General features: G+C 42.7%; 1 protein-coding gene across 2 annotated transcripts in view; it reads left to right on the forward strand.

Annotated features, from left to right (window-relative positions):
- Positions 1–14,737, forward strand: part of DSTYK (dual serine/threonine and tyrosine protein kinase) — a 422,611-nt gene that overhangs the window by 77,875 nt on the left and 329,999 nt on the right. For both annotated transcript variants that reach the window (XM_086923449.1, XM_086923448.1), the window contains exon 2: positions 564–949. In XM_086923449.1, coding sequence (XP_086779575.1) covers positions 564–949 — 386 coding nt within the window. The remainder of the gene's footprint in view (positions 1–563; positions 950–14,737) is intronic.

Genomic DNA, 14,737 nt, shown 5'->3' on the forward strand with positions numbered 1-14,737 from the left:
CAATTCCTAACGTTTAAGTTGCTAGCCGCAGGCAGCTCTACCATACTGCACTGATGGTCTGGATTAGCGGTATAGTTAGATGACTGCTATGATATGGAGACTATCTTTAAGATTTGGTGAGTCCGACTTCCAGCAACAGACCAAGCACAAACAGGCAGTCCATTCAGAAAAAACTCAGACTGAGACAAAGTACTTGCCCATGAAGGAGTTTGAAGTTGATTTTTGTGAATGGTTTTTACTAGATCCAGTTGCTGGCATGTAAGTCTTTGACCATCTACTTATTTTTCTCTGGAGAAGATTCCTGTTGACGTGTAGTCCAGAATCCCGAATGCTTCAATTAAAGTTTCCACAAGGGATGATTATAGAAGTTGTAGTTTGGCTGTGTAGTCTGAGATGAGGCAGTACCTTGCGTCTTTTGACCCTCATTGAACCTGACCACGTATGTTATCGAAAGGATATGTTAATTGTCTGTACATTTCGGATGCTTATCAGTTATTAAACATCTATCACGTGCTAAATCAAGTTGGGTATACTAATTCTTGTCCATCCATTTTCTCCTTTAGGTCAGCTGAGCTGCATGTCCTTCCCCAGCCACGAGGATTACCGTAAGCTGAAGGTGCACTGCAACCCATGCCTCCTTATCTTGGGACAAAACTGTGCTGCTCGCTGTCGAGTCTTGAACACACTTTTGGGGGACCAGCTCCTACCGACTACTCAGCATGATGGCCCTCAGCAGTGCAAACGGCGACGCATTCGTTTCAAGCATGGGAAACAGACCTGTTTGTGTCTGGCCCTACCCGGACAATATGAGCTGGTGCACCTCTTGGCAGCTCACCGTGGGAAGTGGGATACTATTCCAGAGGAGGACCTTGAGATACATGATGATGATCAAGATCCAGCTCATCGGATAGCGGAGCTGGAAGTCACACTGCATCATTTTCTCCTACAGGTACACCAGTGCCCATCTTGTGATGCATCAAAAGTATACAAATGGGAACTTGCTTTTTACAGTGCTCTCAAAATATACTACAGTTGATTGTTTAATGAAGTCGCAAGGTTGCCTAAAAGAGCATAGAGTGCATTACCACCCTCGGATTTCATCTTGGATCTAGTGCAGGTAGCAGTATTGACAATATCAACACACACAGAACAAATGCAGTATATGTAATATCAGGGGCCTCTTCTCTTATGAATAAGAGGTACAGCTCGGTAGCATCAATAAAAGCTCACATTGTGATGGGTTACAATCCACATCTTCGCCCAGAAACCAGCTACCGCTCCAATCACATGTTGACTTTTTCCTTTCTTTTGACTGCGTACAGCACTCTGCTGCTTTCTTACGTTAGTTCTATATGGCTAGTATTTGCTATCTTTGAGAGCAAGTTTGTGCATCCGAGCTGAGTGAAGAGGTGTTCTACTGATTTTCTCTTCACACACCTCTCCTCTTGTGCTTCTTGATTTTGCAAGTGGTGAAAGTCTTCTTATTAGAAATAAGCATTTTTTTCTTAGAATGGAAAAACAAATAATGAACAGCACTTATTGCATTGGTTTTTCTTACATTCCTTTTGTTAAGCTCTATTTAGACTGACATTTACCGCGACTGTGATGGCAGCCCGTTGTTTGTGCAAAGTTGAGGATCAGGTGGCTGATGTCCAGGGAACAGAGATTTACCAGTCATTTAAATCCGGAACATTCATGTCCCCTGTATGTCCAAACATGTCTCAAGGTTTTCCAGTTGAAAATTGTCCCAAGCCTTCCATAGAAACGGGAACAACCACTTGCCTCCATCTTTCTATTTAGACGGATCCTTTCCAGATATATCTAGTTAAAATTACAAGAAAGCACCAAGATTTATTTTGGCCCTAGAGGAAATTTGGGCCTGAGTACTCATTGGGTCACAGACATGACAGTGGGTCAATGTGGTGGAACCATTCATCCTCTAACCTCTGTGCATAACCCTTCCTCCTCTTGCAATACATCTGTCTGTGTATGTTTCCCATTGTGCTTTAAAGGTACTTTCAAGGATCAGAAAGATGCATCGTTCTTTAGGTCATAGCTAATGCTAAATACTGTTTGGGGACTTTAAGAAAGTTGGGTTAGGAATGCATTCGTCCTGTTGATTATCATTGGGTTTGTGGCTTGTAACTCACATTTTCTGGCTTTCTATTTGCTGGCTTTATTTGCTTTAGGCTCTCCAGGTTCAGTTCCTCCCTGTCTTTTCCTAAAGTGTTTACTGTATTCTTCCACAGACTCTTTTTCCGTAAACCGTCCTTTAAATCTTATTCTTATATTGTCATATTTGCTATGCATTCAAAGACCAAGGTCAAATGTCAGGCTCTGACTTCCGAATGGCGCATGCTTGATTATCTTTCTCCGACTTCAAGGTGAGAGGATGTATGTGACAATCTTGTTGGATACTGGGGGTAGAAAAGTTTTTTTTTCTAGCACTCAACAACATGTAAATTAACTAGGAGTATTTCACAATATATCAGAATTATAACGCAAATGAAGCACGTTTTTTGTTATATCTGAAGTGTGTTTATTATGGACAAAACAAATCATTACACGAGGTGATGCAATTTCCACACATTTTCATTTGCGCACTGTATAGTTTTATTAGGAGAACGGTATGTCTGTGTAAATGTAATGGTCATTTCAATTGAAAATGTGCTGTCTGTAATGGCAATGCACTACCATACCATACATACTCCGCTCTACGCCACTCCCTACTACTGTACTTTATTCGACACCACTCTCTTTGCTCGACGCCCCGGCACTCTACCCTGTACCCCTCTACACTACTGCACTCTACACCCCTCTCGTGTAGGCCACACCAATCTACTCTGCAAAACTCCACTCTACGCCACTGCACTCTATGCCAGTACACTTTACTCTGCAACACTCCACTCTATGCCTCTGCACTGTACGCCACTCTAATCCACTCTGCACTACTTCACTCTGACACTGCACTCTACACCACTTTACACCATTACACTCTATGCAAGTGCACTCTACCCTGCACCACTCTACACCACTTCAGTCTATACCAATGCACTCTACACAACTGCACTCTGCTCTGCATCACTATGCTCCACACCACTCTATTAAACCCTACACCGAAGCATTCTGACACTGTTCTGCGTCGCTGAATTCAATGCTGCTGCACTCTGCTCTGCTGAATTCAATGCTGCTGCACTCTGCTCCGCTGAATTCAATGCCGCTGCACTCAATGCAGCTACTCTCTGCGTTCAATGGCCCTTCACTCTGCACCGAATCCAATGCTGCTGCACTCTGCGCCGCTGAATTCCATGGCACTGCACTCTGTGCCGCTATACAGTATGCCACTCAACTCTACGGCACTCCATGAAACTCTCCTCTACGTCTCTTTTAGCCAATCTGTACAGCAGCCACTCAGGTGCACAACATGGCTAAAACACATTGGCAAAGCCAACCGCTCTTGCATAGGCGAGACTTATTGGCTCTGCTAATGCATGTTTGAATTAAGACTTTGGGACGTTTTCCAATGTGGCAACCTACAGATATCCCAAAATAGATTAAACTGAAGAAATAGATTAAACTGAAGTGGATCAAAGTACTGACTGCTGATGGTTACGACTGCAGTAAATTAAATATACTGCGGTGTGCGTCATATTGGACAAAAGTGTTTTAAGCATTACCAATTTAAAAAAAAATTATGCTGGAAGGATTAAACATTTCTGTAGAGTTTACAATATGTAGCGTATAGGTTCTTTGCCAGTCTAAAGTGTGAACTTTATATTTACTACACTTTTTTAGTGACTTGAGGCTAAGTTTACTAAATTTTTGCTGGTGTTTATCTTTATTGTGTAGATTAGTTATTCACCTGGGCTATTTAATCGAATGTTCACTGTCCTGTGTAAGGGCGAGACTACTTAAAATTATACTGCTTACTAAAATTCGGACGTTGGTTTACGTGTTATATATTTATCAGACTGGGAGATTAGAGCCCATCATGTTTGTCTGGAGTGTGACCTATCTGCCTTCAGGATATAGTGCAGTATGGCCCATCTACCAGTATGTTATTTGTAACCAATAAAAGTCCCAGGCCCGAATCTCTGCTCCGAGGCCAGTGCAATTAAACACAGACACGCAGAATACCAAGGCTGGTAGTCTTTAAACCGTTTCCTGCCTCTGTAGTTTAAGATGAGATACTCCCTGTCCCTTTATCCCCAGAGCGGCTCTCCCGCAATGGCTGAGTTGCGTTGCCCCACTGCTTTCTCGCAGTGCGAGCAGCAGAAACATAAAATGGTAATAACCTTTAGTTATCTTTTTTCAGTTTTTTTTGGGGTGGGGGGGGGGGATTTGCGTGTGGCAGGGGCTGCTCTGCTTACGGAGCAATAGGGGAGGAGTGGTTTGCCCAATCCTGAGTGCGCAATGACTGTTTGGTGGGCCCTCTCGGTCTGCCCAAACCAGTCATGCGCACTCCCCTGTTCTCCATGAAATGCAGCCTGCATGGAGAAAATGCCCACCCCTACAGCCCCTGGCTGAGCGCCATATCACTGCGCTCAGATCCCTTGGAGGGTTGTGATTAGCTTAGGGATGGGAGCCTGGCTGCCTGCTTCCTGTTCTGACCTGGAGTCGGACACAGGCGAGCAAGAAAGAAGACCCAGGACCCAGCGGTGGCGAGGTAAGTTTTATTCATCTTATTGTACAGTCTCACCGTCCATCTGCCCACCACCCGTGAGCCTCTCCGGCTGCCCCTGTTTATCTCGCTCTTTGAGGTTCTGGCATTCTTACTTTGAGACAAATTTGTCTTTTTCTTCTTCCGTCTTTAGCAATTGTGTGCTTTTCAGTTACTTGCTCTCTGTAAATGTCTGATGATTACAAATAAACACCGGTCCCCAAAAGTAAGTGCTGGTGTCCCACCATCTGCAACCACCACTGCCTTCTACCCGTCCTGGCTTGTTGGAAAATTGTCTTTCAGAGGTCCTGACAGGTCCCAGGGCCATCTGAAATGGTGGTGCTTGTGATCAAAGCCAGCAATGATTTCAGTTTTTGAATTTAGCTCAAAATTAAGGGCTTGCTATTTGGATTGTATTTTTCCCTTGAAGGCCTTACTGGCTCCTCTAACTTGACGTAACAAAGTTTTATGAATACAAACTCCAGTGTCCACTCTAATTCTCGAATATTACAAGACTTGCCTATCCTAGCATTACACTCCTTGTTTGGAGCAGTGCGGATGGTTTACATGCGTGTATTCGGATGACAAAATTCCAAAACTATCCTTCATTTTTAATTTGCAGAAACTTGTTCAGTGGCTTGCCTTAGCGCTGTGCATGTGAGCCTTCTAAGAACAAGCACTGCGCCGTGGTAGTGAGCTCGCAGTCCTGATTTAAATTATGTGTCGTTCAGGCGCTCTGTTTTAGAAAGCCTACCAATCTTGCTTCATCCGATACAATGTAAAGCTGGAAGTAAAAGGATACAACTCATAAAATTCGTTCAACTTCTCTAACTTAATCTACACTAAGGTATGTTTAGCCCGGAACTCTAAAACTACATCTGTGCTTGATCCCAACTGGAATTAGCTGGCAAGAGTGCCTGTAACTTTCAAGTACAGACTTTGAACCCCTCGTCTGCCCCGTTCCAGCTGTGAAAAGGTTGGAATCTCCAACCTGACTTTCTAATAGGGTCTCAAGGTTTATTGAGGGCAACTGTATCCCAACGTGTTTTCGGACTCTTACCTTCACATAAATACATGCCTTTATGCTGGGAGTAAGCCCGGGCGTAGTTCGTGGACGCAGAACTCTGCGAAGTGACAAAACTCTGCTGGGTTCGGCAAATGGCAGAGTGCAGTGCGAATTGCCGTTGGTGCTGATCTTTCTCCTGCTCAGGTAGAAAGCACGAGCTGCCGCTCAGGTAGAATTTCTAACTTGCCGTTTGCGAGTAGGGGATAAACTCCACTGCAGTATGTGGAGCAGTTTTCTGCACTCCGCGAGCTGCGCTGAGTGCAGAAAACTCAGCAAGCGGAGTTCACTGACCACGCCTAGATGAAAGTAACCTTCTGTAGCGTGACCTGGTAGCCCACTCACTGGTCAGATCTTGTGCATTGAGCAGCTGCTCAGCATGACTCTTGCCTCCTCTGTAGTTTAATTATTAGACTGGTTGCGGTACTGTCCTTAGAAGCATTAATCAATGCATGAGAGCTGCACGCACAATGATCGTGCAGAACCAATTTGCTCTCTCTCATTCAACTGTAGAAAAATATGCATTTTTTTAATCTCGGGTACTGTTTTTAAAGTATAAAGTAACATCCGAACTAGTGTGTAAGTAGTCTCCTACAAACTGATAGATACTTCTGTCATCTTTTAATTTCCTAATTCTTCGGATTCAAAGTGTTTTTGTTTTCGGAGTGGGCGGGATCGGCAGGGCACGGCGTGCCCCTACTTATTTAATTTTATAGAGTCTGTTCCCCTACTTTCTTATTTTAAACATGCCTCCCGGAGGGCACAAATGCTGAGGCCGATAGTTGAGGCTCGGCTTTTGGGGACGGGTAGAACAGGCAGAGAATTAAAGGGACACTGTGCTGGTTCTCTGGGCACGAAGGAAAAGACAGTGTCCAGTTCTCCTGCCGCTGGCAACTGCACCCCTCTCTTTGTTCCCCCTCTCTTTTTGTTACCCCTCTTCCCTCCCTTTCGGTCTTGCTCCTCCTAATTTAGTGAAAACCGAGACTTCAAGAAATGGGTATTACCTTCTCTTTCCTCCTTTCTTTTATTTGCACCCCTGTGAAATATATCCAAAAATGAAAAACACTTTTGCTGGAAACATAGTCTTTTTCTGACATTTTTCAGTTTCTAAGTGCAGCCTCGGGTGGAGAGAAATAAACATTCAAAATATGAAAAATAACTAACTAAAGCATGACCGAGTGGTTGCCAGGTGGCCAGATTTATTCACACCTGAACACATTAGCGCCACTGTAGTGTTTCCCAGTGAATCTTTACTTTTGTTTTCTCATCTCTTTGATCACCATGGTTTTCCCTGGGCTAGAAAGTGCACTAATCCTGGAGGTACTGAAATACCTGCTTGATAGGTGAATTGGAAAACAAAGGGCCAGATGTGCGACCATTAGAAATTGCGACTCGCATATTGCGCTTGATTGCGTGTCGCAATTTACGAGTCGCAGTTTCAAATGTACAACCATGTCTGAGACACTGATTTCGTTTCCCAATGGGGTTGCAAAATGCGAGCCTCGTGAATATTATTGAGGCACTCACAATTTGCGTACCCATTGAGAATGGCTGGCCCTCACAGGGATGGTGGCCTGTTGCACTCAGCAGACCTCAATGTCTGGGACTGCTTTTAAATAAAGCAGTTTTTTTTTTAACTGCAGCCTGTTTTCCTTAAAGGTAAATGGGATGTGTATGTGTGTATATGTGTATATATATCAATGCTATGGGGGAAAAGCGGAGAACATTAAGTACTTCGTTATCGACCATGTAAAGAAAAACATCAGAGGGGGAATAGACAACTAGCCCTCCGGAGACTAGAGTCACGGTACATCATTCTCCTGGATACCAAGGCCCCACAGGGATTGAATGCAGATGAGGCACTGAGTGTGCACTTATAGTGAGCATAATTCATTTAATGTAAATAGACTTCTGAGCAATCCCGAACCCACTCTTTCGTATGAGAAAGTAAAAATTTTGTATCACTATTACTTACGGCACAAGCTGTAAGTAATACACCTTAAACAAAAACATGATCAAATTGCGTTTATTGGTGGCTTCATAATGGTAAGGCCGGTGTAATCATTGCTCACATGCAAAGATACCGAGTAGAACAACTGTACAGTAGGTAAAACCAATTCCATTAGGTCCAACACTGTAAATTGGATAGTCACCCAATTGCCCACATGGGCTATATTTAAAAACTATCCACTACAAGGAGGACCTTTATAATATTAGAAAAGGTGGTTAAACGGGCACTAGACCCTCAAGCCAATCCCCAACTCCAGCACAAAAAACTGTGAGTATTACAGTAACAATTATACAAACCTAATGGTTCAAGAGGTAAATATGTACAGAATCGATACGAGAGAATAAGTATTTACATGCATAATTGTTAGCAATGATGATGCACACATCGCGCTGAGCCATCCTGCACTTAACCCGTTCAGTGCTGCGAACGTCCAACGGTCGTTGCGTGCATTACCTCACTAGTGCTGCGCACGACCGTTGGACGTCCGGATCCCGTTAGCGCAATCGAACGTCAGCACTGGGGCGGAATTTGCGGCGCGCTTAACGGGTTAAAGGTGGCAGCTACACTTGTTGACAAACACAAAAATTTGACAAATGAAATTTAAACCATTGTGACAATGTAATCAACAATCGGTGCAAATGTGTAATTTTGTCGAATTTGCTTTACAAGTATTTAGCATTTAAAGAATATATTATGTATAGCGCGTTTTACAAAAACCAATACAATGTTGTAACTTTTCCGTGGCCATGGAGCAATGGTTGCTATGACAACAATGAAGCCGCTTCACAGACCAATGAGCGCCTGTTATGTTTAAAAAGTATTCACTCACTAATATTCTCTGTTGTGAGCAAGACGGTTCGATCCGTCGAAACGCGTCAAACTTTGCACTTGGTGAAATAAACTTGTTTCTGAAACAAGACCCCACGGAGTCGGCGCCTGTTTACGATGTGTAGACAACAGGATTGGTAAAAATGTGTGTGTGTATATATGTATATATGTATATATATATATATATATATATATATATATATATATATACAGCACGTGACTCCTCTGGATCTCTCGGTGTTTCAGCAACCACGCAGCACACCAGCAAACAGGAAGGAGACGGACCACATCACATCAGCAGAGTTGTTTTTATTGAACAACAGAAAGCAGCTACGCGTTTCTGGCAAGATATGCCCTTGTTCACGCTGCCTATATATAATATTTTTTTTATGAAAAGTTTTTTTTCGATTTTCTAAGGGCAAGTAGTGGTTCCTGGGACCTCTGCAATTGTAGGGGGAAATATTTTTTAGGGGCAGGCAGAGGCGAAGTGGTCCCCTAGGGACCCCTTCACTTTTGCAATTGTATTATAACCCTCTTGAAGAGTGCGGTAAATTGCAAGTGTTTGGCAACCACAATTGCGGTAGCAAAACATCCTTACATGGCTTGTGAGTCGCTTTAGGAAACAAAACACTGTTTTGTGAGTCACAAATTATGTGCGACTCGCAAAATAGTGTTTGTACATACAATTTTTCTCAGGGCCATGTACTAACAAGTCCCAATTCCGTTTGCGCATGGAATTTTCCATCGTACATCTGGCCCAAAATGTGTACAGCGGCTGTGTGTTCATGATTGTGCACTTTTTAAACCATACTGCTTATGTTTTGTAAGGATATAAACAATGGGCATTGAAACTGGTCCCTTCTGAGCCCTGCGGTCATGGTCTTAACTTTTCAGGCAAAAGCACTAACTAATTTCTGACTGAGTGTGAAAAGACAAAGGTAACCAGGTTGTTCCTGCTTACATTTCACATACTTTATTTATTCCTGCATTCCCTATGAGTGTTTACTTTTTATAGGATGTTGTTAACTGTGTGCTTGGGTAGCATATTGCTCTTGTCTGGTGCATAATTTGAATTGAGTCACATCCAGGTGTTGATAGCGGGTCAGTGCAGTGCAAGTTTCTCTCAGTGGGGCAGTATGGTGTTCAGTTGGGGGGAGAGGATGTGACCCTATGGTCAGAGCTGTTGAATTTGGAACAGGGGAACCAGATTCAACCTTCATGACCAGTTCACCAGACCACTCCCCGCCCCCCCACCCTGAGGGAGCACATTCCCATGCTAGACCTCTGCAGGCCTCACAAGATCTTAAAAGCCCTGGTGTCTTCGCATCAGCAGGTGGACCCTAGTAGTGGCAAGTGTGTGTTAACCTGGAAGGCCTGTCCGCCATTATTCATTCTGAAGTTCACCTCCAGTCTTTAAGGCTGGACTATGAAGCAGCACACCATAGAGTGAAAGTGACTCTTGTATCTGTCACTGAGGTCACATGACCCTTGAGCAGGATGGCTCTAGGGCAGTGAGACCATACCAGGCGCTGGCCTGCCGCGGTCCGAGCAGGTAACAGTGGTGGGGCAGAGGGACCGGTTAAGGGGGTATTTCGAGGGAAAATTAAATGAAGTTAATTTTCCCTAGGCATCATTCCTCAAAATCCCCCCCTTACCTGGCCCCACCGCTCCACCACTGTTACCTGCACGGATCACGGCTGGTGCCGACTTCAGGTAGGATCGACGTGTTTGCAAGTATAGCATGGTTTTAAAAGCACTTGCTGCCTCCTTCCTGGCCTCCAACAACTTTTGGCAACAATAAAAATGTCATAACTTCAGTTTTTAGTGTTCTTGGTAGTGAGATGATTTTTTGTCTAGGGGACATTGACTCGTGGAAAGGAAGGGCAGAGGGTTAATGTGCCTGCTGCTAAGAACATGTACCATGCAGATCACAAAGTACACATAATGTAAATAGGTCAGTGGGTTACTGCTTTTATCAGAGAGACCCTATTGTTACTTGCAGGTAATAAGTTAAAATCCTATCATACAACAGTTAGCTATTAACTGTCATGTAAGAGCTGCATGCAAACTGCACACATGCTGTACTTTTAATGTTATAAGTAAAGCGCAGGTGCCGCGTTCATACCAAAAGTAAAGGAATAGAAAAAAAACAGCATTTGCAATGCAATAGGGCTCGCATTACTAAATGTTTGAGTTATTGGCATTGCATTATGATTAGCAACGCACATAGCTCAAACTTTTACTAATGCAAGACCTATTGCATTGCAAATGCTTGTTTAAATCTTGGCACATTCACCAGTCTGGCAGAGAAAGAGCGAAGACTCCTCCTCGGAACATTCCAAGCAAATTTCTTCATCAGCTTCAGCCCAATGCCATGCAAGGCCTTGAACACCAAGCAAAGGGATTTAAACTGGACTCTCTGGAAGCCAGTGCAGCTCTCGCAGTACAGTGGAAGTAGAGGAATATCTTGTTTTCCCCAAGGCTAGTTTTGCTGCTAGTGCTTGGATCCTTTGTAGTCTTTCCATTAAATATCTAGGGGATGCCAGCAGTAGAGCATTACAATATTCAAGTCTGCTTCCAATTGTATATTGTACTATCAACACTCTAGCATGTGCCGGTAGAAATTGAAGGATTTTGCAAAGGGCTCTATTCGCAAAACAACTCCCCACAGTTTTATTAACCTGTGCTTCGAGCGTAAATTTATTATTAATCAGCTCACCCAAGTTTCGGACCTTCTCAACTGGTACCGGTGGACTGGCTGTTTCGGACTGGATAAGGTTGCAAAAAAGGGTTCATTTGAGTAGAAACCAATTCTGATTATTAAAGAAACCCCCCAACAAGGTATTACGTTTTAAATTCTGAGTTTGTGTTTCTCCAGACAAACCACTATTAAACTATGCTGCCTACTGGTATGGTTGTCATGTGACTCCTACATGTGACTACACCTTGTAGTCCTTTGTCTTATGTAACATTTCCTATACAGTGATTTTCACGCCCGTGATTGATTGTCTCTGTGTAGTAAGTGTGATGTAAAGTGCTCCGACACACCACACTGGTATTAGTGGTGCTGTACATTTTCTGATACTTTTATTATTTTTATATTTTTACACATGCTAACAGTCTATATGCAAAGATTTTTCTTTGTTAGTACCAGTGGAACATACAAATGCAGCAGCGAGAAAGGTGACCAGTCAACCTTTACAAAGTGCAACTTTAGATCCTTTTGAGCTATAAACAATGTTATAGTTAATACATCATCTGCTTTTATGTGGCAAGTAAGGCAGAGCCATAATTATGTGGAAAATATTTGAGGATATGTTGCCATTCATGTTTGAACTGCTCTTGTGGGAAAAGGGAGGTGAAGTGCTGATGACAGAAACTACATGGCTGGGAGACAAATGGCTTGTGATTCCACTTTTAAGGATATTTGGGACATTCTGTGATTGGAAATATATCCCACTTTGTGAATATATTTTGTCAATAACTCATATTAAACCTTAAATTAACATGTGTATCCATAGGTTAAATTAAATAACGTAATAAGCTGTAACCGGTTAGTGAAATGGGAAACCAATACTAAAAATTGGGATATTTTGCTCTTTTTGCCACACCTGACTCCGCCCACTGACCCAATCAACGGGTTTCCGCCCTCTGAATCTCCGCCCACAGTTCTCTCTACTTTTTTTTCCCCCACTTCAACCACTGGTATCATGTTACTGCTGCCCGTGTTTGCTTGAAGTCCAGCCCGGTGGTGTGTGTAGCTACTCCTGCGCCTTGTGGAGTATTAAAAGGTAGAGGCATCCGTGCATGTGTGAGAAACTCGCCCTTGGAATGTGTAGTACTCCAAGGTTGGTTTGCTTTCCTTACCTATGTGCAGGTACTGTATCATTTTGTGGTTCGAAGTTGCCTGAATGTGGCCCATCTAGAGAATACAGCCATACAAGGCTTGGATTTGACTTTTGACGGCCATATTTTCTTTTTTTATTTCACCCTTAGCGCTAGGGGTTGCCTCACTCAGCAGCTTAAAAGAATATCAAGGCAGCAGTAGCACATTGTTTCTGAAGCGCCCTCAAGAGCTTATTCCTCACCAAACGTAGAGGTAGCGGTACAGGTGTTGTCTGTGAAGTTCTCCATGTGGTTACGACTTCTCTGGTTGAATCTGGGTCTAGAATCCAAGTTGCTTGATTTGCTTTTCCAGAAACCACGGTCCTGCCCTTCAGTGTGAAAGGGGTGTGTGCTGTGGCTCTAACAGAGTGGTGGAAGCCAGGGGCTGAAGTCCAAGAAGTCTCAAAGGGGCGCGTGGGAAGACACTTCTGCTTTGGTAACACTAGAAACACCTAAGGTGGCAATTTGTGAGTCCTCCGATTTTAGGAGGCTATGTTGCCTATCTGGTTCTCGATCTGTTTCAAAGCCGAGCCACTCCTACATGCTGGATGAAACTGTTTGAGAGGGAAGGCTCGTCCCTTTCTACACCTCTCGCCAACACTTTTTTGTTGTTTTTTTTAATATAAAGATCAGCTATTGGGTGTCTTGCAGACCTCCAACTTTCCCACATGGGTGCTAGAGCTGGGTTGCTCTGTTTGCCTGTGTGTATTTTTAGACCAGGCTCTCCACGCCAATTTACACGGATATGTGGAAAAGTACAGATGAAACTGCTAGGCTCCTCGTCAGTCCGTGGAATTTGCTGGAGTATGGTGGGTGGCTATTTTCCTATCTAATTACTTGTCAGTGGCTTTTGTGGACGGCGAGCCCTCCGTCTTTGCATCACGATGCAAGCCTTGTGATGCAGCTGTCGATGCAGGGGCAGCATTTAGAAAACATCAGAAGCAAATATTGCAGGCAGATTTGTCATGACAAAAGGTTTCATCTTTTAACAAATGCCCAAACTTCCTAGTTTAACTTTAAACCCTGTTTTTCTTTAAAACATTTTACCCATGTTGTTTCTGATAGTGCCAGGCTGAGATTATGGCAGGAGAAATGTTATTTTTTGCGTTATCTGGCTAATTGTACAGTCTAAACTGCTAGGTTTGCCTTCCCGTGGTATCCAGCCATTATATTAGTTGTATCCTATTAGGAGCCCTTACATCGCAGGTGAATTAAAATTAAAGAATATCTCAATGTTATAAATGGTATTTTTATGAAACCTACTTTATATCTAGTTGTATATCTATTTTTTGGGATAGTAGTTTAGGTAAAATTAATCATTCATGTTTATTGGTAAAATGAAATGGAGTACATTAATAATTAAACATTAGTAATTTAATTAAACCTTCTGTATCTAATCGAATTATGTTAAAAATAAAGAAACACATGTACTTTAATTATACAAAGTAAAGTCAGCCTCTATGTAAAAACTCCTGATATAAAGGCACTTTCTGTAAGTAATGGCATCTGATGTCCAGTACCGCGATGTAATAACTTGTATTCCTCTGCACTGCTTCTTTTCTCCGCATCCTTATTTGGTCCAACACTGTTTGTATACCATATCTAGCATTATGTGCGCAGGAGCTGGGTATTACGGTCTACCTTCTACCCAGCTTTCAATACTTGACTCTGCAAACCGGTTTATTAAGTGAAGACTCACTAAATTACCAGCTCCTCAGCCACCACTTTAAAAAGTTAAAACTGTTCTCTTCCTATTTCTGAGAGGATAATGTTTAAATAAAACTTTACATAGTAACTTTTAGAGCTGGTTTGACAGCGAAGCTGTTGCCACATCTTATGTGGTCACAGAAAGCGCTATAAGTGACTGTCTTTGGCTATGCCCGCATTTTGATCGGCAGAAGTTGTGAGCTTCAGCTGAGAGTGCTTGTATTGCACGTCATGCCTTTTTTAATACAGTAGACCTGAACTGATTCTGGTGACAAGCCAATGATACGATTATGCATTCTAAAAAAGCAATTGGTCTTACCTATTTTTTTTATGAAATGCATATGTTAAAGCCAGTAGCCTTTTTTGATTTCAAAGTATTATACATTTTTTTTAATTAACAGATACATTAGTATTTCTGTCACTGGGTTAGCCAAACGTAGTATGTATTTCAATGATTACAGGTACATTGCAATACATACTACGTTTGGCTGACCCCGTGATAGAAATACAAATGTATCTGTTAATTAAAAAAAATCAAATAGCCTTTTAGGGTGGATTTCCGTTGAAGCCTATGAACAGGTAT

Source organism: Lissotriton vulgaris, chromosome 5, assembly GCF_964263255.1.
Source record: "Lissotriton vulgaris chromosome 5, aLisVul1.2, whole genome shotgun sequence".
NCBI classification, from domain to species: Eukaryota; Metazoa; Chordata; class Amphibia; order Caudata; family Salamandridae; genus Lissotriton; species Lissotriton vulgaris.